Source organism: Hylaeus volcanicus, unplaced genomic scaffold, assembly GCF_026283585.1.
Source record: "Hylaeus volcanicus isolate JK05 unplaced genomic scaffold, UHH_iyHylVolc1.0_haploid 10359, whole genome shotgun sequence".
In the NCBI taxonomy this organism is placed as follows: domain Eukaryota; kingdom Metazoa; phylum Arthropoda; class Insecta; order Hymenoptera; family Colletidae; genus Hylaeus; species Hylaeus volcanicus.
The window spans coordinates 1-7,691 of record NW_026532154.1 but is presented as its reverse complement, the minus strand read 5'-3'; the positions used below and the strand labels follow the sequence as shown (position 1 = coordinate 7,691).

At 35.4% G+C, this 7,691-nt stretch overlaps 2 protein-coding genes across 3 annotated transcripts; both read right to left on the bottom strand.

The window, feature by feature from the left end:
- Positions 1-676: 676 nt before the first annotated feature.
- LOC128882316 (uncharacterized) lies at positions 677-3,393 on the bottom strand. Of its 2 annotated transcripts, XM_054133894.1 has the most exons (5): positions 2,779-3,393; positions 2,173-2,417; positions 2,026-2,088; positions 1,643-1,903; positions 1,378-1,518 (listed from the first exon to the last, which is right to left on the bottom strand). In XM_054133894.1, the coding sequence occupies exons 1-4, from the start codon at positions 2,793-2,795 to the stop codon at positions 1,863-1,865; spliced, it is 366 nt and encodes a 121-aa protein (XP_053989869.1). In that variant the 5' UTR covers positions 2,796-3,393; the 3' UTR covers positions 1,378-1,518; positions 1,643-1,862. The 2 variants fall into 2 exon arrangements, 1 of the variants encoding a protein (XP_053989869.1); XR_008458348.1 differs by lacking the exon at positions 2,779-3,393 and having other exon boundaries at positions 677-1,518; positions 1,643-1,908; positions 2,173-2,457.
- Positions 3,394-3,531: 138 nt separating this feature from the next.
- On the bottom strand, positions 3,532-7,686 carry LOC128882317 (chromosome-associated kinesin KIF4-like; the record flags this gene model as incomplete). The annotated part of the gene is made up of 11 exons (XM_054133896.1): positions 3,532-3,885; positions 3,958-4,025; positions 4,108-4,287; positions 4,370-4,561; positions 4,635-4,802; positions 4,891-5,027; positions 5,131-5,425; positions 5,487-5,853; positions 5,920-6,313; positions 6,415-7,557; positions 7,647-7,686. Coding segments are annotated over 11 exons (3,006 nt in total), but the record flags the coding sequence as incomplete, so codon positions are not given.
- Positions 7,687-7,691: the final 5 nt, after the last annotated feature.

Here is a 7,691-nt window from a genome sequence, read left to right as displayed (position 1 = left end):
TTAACGAAGCCCCATCCGACATTTTTGCAAAGGAAATTGTTGTTCAGAATCGTCTCAGCTACCTCCCATTTCCGACTCCTCCCCGAGTTTTGGGACACCCTGTATATATAATCTTAGAATAATTTTTATATTTTTCTTATCATTATTTCGTATATTCTTTTCCGTTATTTGTATAATTATTTATATATTTAAACAGGAGGGCACTGGACAGGGGCAACCCGGAGGAATGCCTCCCGTGTATTAGGACAATTGCCCTCATACCCTGGGCAGAGCTGGCGGTACGGCCGCGTATTAAAGTATACGAAACAGCGTCCCCCCTTACCCCCGGCCCAGACTACCATTACATCTTAGAATAATTTTTATATTTTTCTTATCATTATTTTTATATTTACCCATAATCGTTATGTCATCTTAGAATAATTTTTATATTTTTCTTCTGACCTTTTCATCGAACGCTTACTACATAACTGACTGACATATATTTTTTCTTTTTGCTTTTATGTATAAAACTTTTTATTGACATGGGAGAGATGTTAGACGGGCGTTGGAATGCGCGTTATCGTAATCACCGATAAACGGTCAGAACTTAAAGCGAATCGATTAAATTTTTACATAACATTCGTAACGCAATGAATATAATATAATATAATATAAATATAATAATAAAAGTAATATATAATGGTGAGATAATATAATATATATGTAGTAAATAATATATATAACATAGTAATATAAAATAATAATAATATTATTCGGGGCTTGGGGGAAGGGGCTGGGTTCTGTGCGACGGTACTAGTATCACGGGCCGCACCGCCAGCTCGACCCATGGTGTCGCAGCGATGGCTGCGATACATTGCAGGCAATGATCCGGGTTGCTTCTGTTTAGTGCCCGTCTCCGGCACTCCAGGCAGCGGGCCGCTGCATGGGCCAGGCGACCTTCTCGCACCAGCCGATGTACATGTGCTGGTGCGTATTGTTGTGCCTCCACTTCTGAGAAGGTCCAATGGCACCCATCACAGACGATGGTGCCATTGGGTCCCACCCAAGCCTCGGCTTGGACAACATAAATGTAAAAAATGAATATTGACAAAAAGCAGAGTTTTAATTATTGACAAAAAATAGTAATTAAGAAAATGATGTACAATAAATAGAACACAAATTTAAAAAATCAAGAATTGAAAGTAGACTTATATGTGTATGAGTGAAAGGCTCTGCAAGTTGGATTAGTATTACGAACACCGTGTTGCCTTATTTGTCCGAAAAAATTTTCAAGCGCATCTTGTTTCAAATTAGGCGTAATAAATTCAACAAAACCAAGATCACGCAGATGAAATTTTAAAAATTTTAAATTTTTATGAGTCCTAATCCAACTGTGCAGTACCTTTGGATGTTTACTATCTAGCGAGCTTTCTTTTAAAAAAACTAATGTTACGAAAAGCCGAAATAGCTAAATTCTAAACATTTATTAAGGTCATACTCTGCTGGCTGCTTGGAGTTGACCCCTTTGGACAGCACAATCTGTAATTGTAACAAAGAATTAATAGAAGCACCTTTTAAATGACACACATAATACTGAATACCTATTGTAACTAAAAAAAGGAATCTAATAGAAGATAATATTATTGTAAAGTAGTACACTAACCTCTGGATGATCCAGGAAGCACATTAAAGGCAAGTGCGCAGGAGTCTTTACTGGTTCCAGGTTCAATATTGTCCTTCAGTCCTACGCTGTCCTTTCAGTCCCATGCTGTTCTGTAGTCTCACATTGTCCTGAAGACCCATACTGTTCTGAAGTCTCATGTTGTCCTAAAGTCCCATACTGTTCTGAAGTCTCATGTTGTCCTGAAGTCCCATGCTGCTCTTTAGTCTGACGTTATCCTGGGACCAAACTGTCCTGGTAGATCTATACTAACAAAATTATATAACATTGTATACACTTAATGCTGGAGGTCTTCTCATTTATACGTAGTGTATTAATGTAGTTTGTATACTATTTTATCATATGTATAGAGACCGAAAACTTACGTTCTTCTCCTTCTGTAATTTCCATTACAATTTCCTCCTGTGGCTCGACAGATGCAGCAGGTGCTAATTGGTGTTAATAGAATTTATTAAATATTTCCATTGAAAATTTGTTAAATATACATTAAAAAGTGTGCAGTCAATTATTACTTGGTAAGTTGCAGGTTGGTATTGCGTCCCTCGTGAGATTTTTCGTGAAGCGATAGCGATCTTCAAAATGAATATCGCACAACACTTTGTTATTCACTACCTTCGGGGGAAGCTGTAGAAAATCCTCCCTTCTTGAAGCTATTATCCACTGCATGCACCTGTCTTTCTTTTTCAGCGGACAGGGGAACCGAAACATGCGCTTCTTGTTGCTTCTGCAGCCCCAGATAGCACATACTTTGTGGCATCTATAAACATAAATTTAAATAAAGAAAACATTAATGATTAAACAATAATTTTCGAGATTTTATCAAGGTATGATTACAATCAATAATGTACAATGAACTGAAAAAGTATTCGAACAACTTTTAAGACTCAATTCCTTTTTTTGGAATTTGAAATTTTTTTTAGGAATTACAATTAATTTACTAGATGACAAAAAAAGAAAGATATTGAAAAAGTCCCAACCGGTTGGAATGATAAAAGAAAGCGTGAGGACCACCTTTTCGTACTGTAAAAAAGCACGAGTTTTCATATATATTAATAAAATCCGACTTAAATCATTTTGAATAATTCTTTAATATTTTTATAAAAAAAAAAATGATTTACCTTTTGTTTACATCCATGGCGATATCTTCGGTTTTGTTCACGTTCAATTCTGTTCGATCATGCACCAAGTGGTCAGTTCCATAACGTTCGCGATGACCAAATATGGAGTGCTATGGAGTTCAAATTTTACCGGGAGCATACACAAACGTCGACCAATTAGAGCGCGAGGCGGCCGCACGCCCCGACCAATCAGAGCGCGAGTATCCCAATGGAGCGCCCGCTGATTGGTCAGTGTTTTCCGCCAATATCTCCTCAACGAAGCCTCGGATAATATTTTCGCTAATGAAAAAGTTGTTCCAAATTGCCTCCCGAACCACCCCTTTCAAAGTGTTACAACATTTTTGGGACACCCTATATACCGAAGCATTAATTTTGTAATGCATTGTGTACTATAATTATTGATCTCCATTCACAATTGAATGTTCTTCATAGAAAAACATAAACAAAATTCTCATTTGAATGAAAAAGTCTTGAAAAAGTGCAACTCCAAGTCTTAATTTCAATCACATATTTTGTCAAATTTAATTTACACGCGCTAGTCTCGTAAGGTTGTGCGCATGCGTAGTGCACGAAGCGCCAGGGAGGTAACTAGTGTATTCGTGAGAGTGGGGTCCTTAGTTGCCACGGAAAATTTAGAATATTCGTATTAGTTGAATTACGTTATAAAATAATTTCCATGTTTCCATCATGTGGCAGAATTTACCGCTTTATCTGCCTGTAATTGTTTCCTTGAAATAAAAATTTCTAACTATATGTAACAAGATTGTAACACTTTTTGTTTATATACAAATAATAAATACTGAGAAATAATATCAAATAGGCTTAGTCTAAAGTAACATAAAGCAATTAGGTTTCAATATGAAATGGAATAAAACATTGTTCGCTAGCTCTAGTACTATGAAATACATCATTAAATAACAGTCGCTCATTTTATATACAAATAGTAGCAACAGTATGCTATGATTAGGAGATTTGTAACAAAGTCCATTTCTTGGTTGGAATAAATATATATGTATCTATCTAGTAACAGTATGCTGATCCAATGAAATGCGATAAATTGGTTTTTAACTAAATTCACGTCCCTTTTATAGATGCGACTCCACCAACCTATCGGAAGAAAAAAATCGAGATTTTAGTAAATATTACACAAGCGATTATGAAAGTATTGTTGAAACATACTTTTGTTTCTTTATTAGTTCATCAGTTTCTTTGTTTTCGTCATTGTCAACGAATAAATTCCGATTGAACTGAAAAGAACAGTTAATTAGACTGTTAATTAGAATGCTACTAATATTAAAAATTTATCGATAAAATTAATTATCAACTTACATTATTTGTATCTTTGTTTTTACACAGTTCCGGATTGCAGCTACAATTAAGGCACAGAGTCTTATTCTTAAAGCATCTGCAAACACGCGTAGAACAATTCGTTTTACAACTGCATTTTATATCACCATCCGATGTTCGTTTCACTGTCGTGCGGTCCAGCGAAGAGTTTCTAGTTGTATTCTAGAAATAAATATTGAAGTGTTGGCGATATTTTTACAATGAAGAATCATAGGTAATCATTTTGATCTGTTCCTTTAACTACCTGAAGCTTTCGTATCCGATTGTACAGTGGTGTGTGTATCCAATCTGGATCTTTCTCCGTATCGTCGCACTCGGTAATACTGTCATCTGACAGAGGACAGGTATTTGCATCAACCAATTCCACAAGTCTGGATGTCTGTTTTTTGACTTTAGGTTTCGATTTTTTAATATTATCTGAGCTGTCGCTTAAAACCTGTTGGAGAGAAAAAAGAAAGTGGAATTTTTCATTGCAAGCAATATTAACAAAGATAAAGGAGTGTACTAACTGTTGGCTCTAGACGTTGACATTTTTCCTTGTACTTTTCCAATTCTTCTTTTAATTTAGCAATTTCCTCGTTTTTAAGTTCTACAACGCGACTTGTGCTTTCGTTTAAAGCGAGCTGTTCTGAAAAACGCCTTTCCGTTTCCGTCGCCCGCACTTCTTCGAACTTCTCCTAAAATTACATTTAATATTCCCATTATATTAATTTAAGATTAATAACAAACCAAATCAATAAACGGAACGCAAAGTAGATAGCAAACCATAAGATCCTTGTATTCAAATTCCTTTGCGCACAGTTTTCGCCTATTTTCAGCGGTATGTTTAAATAATATTTTTAATGCTGTTTTTGCATCATCCATTGTGTGTATCTGTTGCCATCTGGAATACTTCCTATTTTCTAATCAGAAAAATACACGTGGAGGTATCATCGTTAATTGCTTGCGAATAACGATATAATAGATAAACGCATAAACTATGTATTTAACATACGATATTCTTACCCTGATCCGACTCAACTATTTTTTGTTGCAGATCGCTAATTTGAGTGTTACGCAGATCTATGAAGTCTGTAAGTTCGGAAATCTTTTCCTCGTTTGCATCGCTACTATTTCGAATCTTATCTAGCATAGAAGCCAGCGATGCTCTATCTTGCATCAAATTTTCAAGAGTATGTTCAGCATCAACTGTGCTCTCCAATATGTGCAACTCTTGCTGCAGCCAATTTTTAATTTTCTCCGATTTATTATTCATTTTTTCTCTCTTCATTGCTGTTTTTTTCTGCAAATCGAGTGCTTCCTAAAAGAAAAAAGATATTAATATAAAGGTACTGCATTCATAACTTTTCTTAATTCGTTACCTTCAATCTTTTGTTGATCGCATAAGCTTCCTCCATTTTTCTTTTGAAAACTGTTTCCTGTTTACTATGCCACATCTTCAAACGCGTTACTTCGTTGGTTTGCTTCATATTCTGATTTTTCAACTTATTCACTTCTTTCTCTTTAGATTCCTTCCATTTTGCGAATTTATCAGACTCAATTCGCATTTGCCTAATCAATTGAACCCTAGTTTTTTTCAACAGCTGCATTCCGTTCGATAGATTTTTTATTTGTTGATCTTGTTTCTCTTTCATTTTGACTATTCTGTCTTGTTCCGTAACTTTGCGCCTCAGTTCTCCTATCTTCTTTTCTAATTCTTGTACTTTCTTCCGACGACTTTCCGCCAACCTGTAAATATACAAAATAAATTAGAAAACCGTAACGCATACTATCGCATACTATCGAATTACTTACTTTGAGCTAACATTTTTTGCTTGAATATTTTGCAGTGCTTGCGTGAGCTCTTCTCTTTCTGCCTGGAGTGCTCTTATCTCTTGTTCCATTTCTTGTTTTTCTTTGGAGTAATCAATTATTTGAGAAGAGTCTTTCAACAATTTGCTCATAAGACTTTCTTTAATAGCTAGTTCTTTGTTTATGTTTTGTACTTCGTTATTCCTTTTGACTTGAAGCAGAGTATGCTCTTCCTGTTTCATGTCGATATCGTCTAAACTGTCTGGATTTTCGAGACTCGTTTCTCCTTCAGAAGTCTGTTTTAAATTCTCGTTATCGTCAAATGTTTTTGAGCTGAGAGATGATATTCCACAATTTATGAGTTCCTCGGACGTTTTTTTCTGATCGTTTTGAATATCTATTTGATAAAACAAAAGTAGAACATAAGTATTATTTTTACAATTTTGTTTTTAATTTACTTATATTAAGCAATAAGAATAAACTAATAACGCTACTTACTCAGAATTTCCATATATATAGCCTCTAATTGCGCGCGATGTTCGGTATATGTACCAACATTTTGATCGAAATTGTCTAAAAGTTCTTTGCAATCTTTTAATATTTTCGCCATATCTGTTTCAATTTTCTCTCTAGCTTCTTCAGCTAGTTCTGCTCTTTCATGCATGACTACAACTTCGATTAAATTTGCGTGTAGTTTTTCCGTTAAATCTCTTATCTTATTTCGTAAATATTGATTTTTTTCTTCAAGTTCTCGATGCTCAGCTGGACAGGATATTCCAATTTCTTGACCTACCAAAGCAAGCTTCAATTCCTGCACCAATTTATTCAACCTATTTATTTCTAAAACTTGTGGATCTTGATTTATTATAGGTTTATTTTTTATTTTTCGCGCTCTATCCGCGTATCTTAGCGTACTCAAAGTTTCGTCCAAGTTGTAATCTGCTGGACTAACGCATGCTATCATCAGGGTCATGGAGTTACCTCCAAGGGAGTCTTGTAACAATCGGGTGAGTTTACTGTCTCGATAACCAACGTAAGACGAGGGCCCAGCGTCGCCTAATTGCGATATAACATTGCCTAATGCTAATAGACCTTTGTTTATATTGACACCTTCCTTGAATCTCTCGCCGGTTGCTTGCGTTTTTTTACTACGCTCGGATCCAGCTAAATCTACTAAATGGAACTTTGCTGTTGTTGCTGTATTAGGGTCATTCTTTTTTTGTTGATGTACACATAATGTAAAAATGGCATGGCTGCGGCTACTCTGGGCATTCATTGCTGTAGCACCAGTTGCACGACCTAGAGATCCCTGCATTAAACATTCCAATGTTTCTCTTGCATTCTCCACTTCTTTTTCCACAACTCCAGCAACTTTTATATTTTTCCCATCGTCTCTAATATCAACGACAGATTGACTACGTTGTTTCTCAGTTAACAGATCGTATAATTGTTCTTGATATAGTTCCATAAACGAAACTGTGACTCTGAAACTCCAATCTTCCTTGGATGAAATTATAGTGAATATGTCATTTACTGCACGTGGTATAACACCGCAATCTTCTGTTTCATCGTAGTTGGTGCCCATTGAATGAGTTTTACCGCTTCCAGTTTGACCATAAGCTAATATAGTTACGTTGTATCCTATGGAAACCATATAATTATATTATGATACTTATTAGAAAATGGGATTCGGATATGTAATACAATTAAAGATTTTGATATAGCCTTACCTTGGAAAATATGTTTCACCATCCCTTTGATGGCTGTATCGTAAA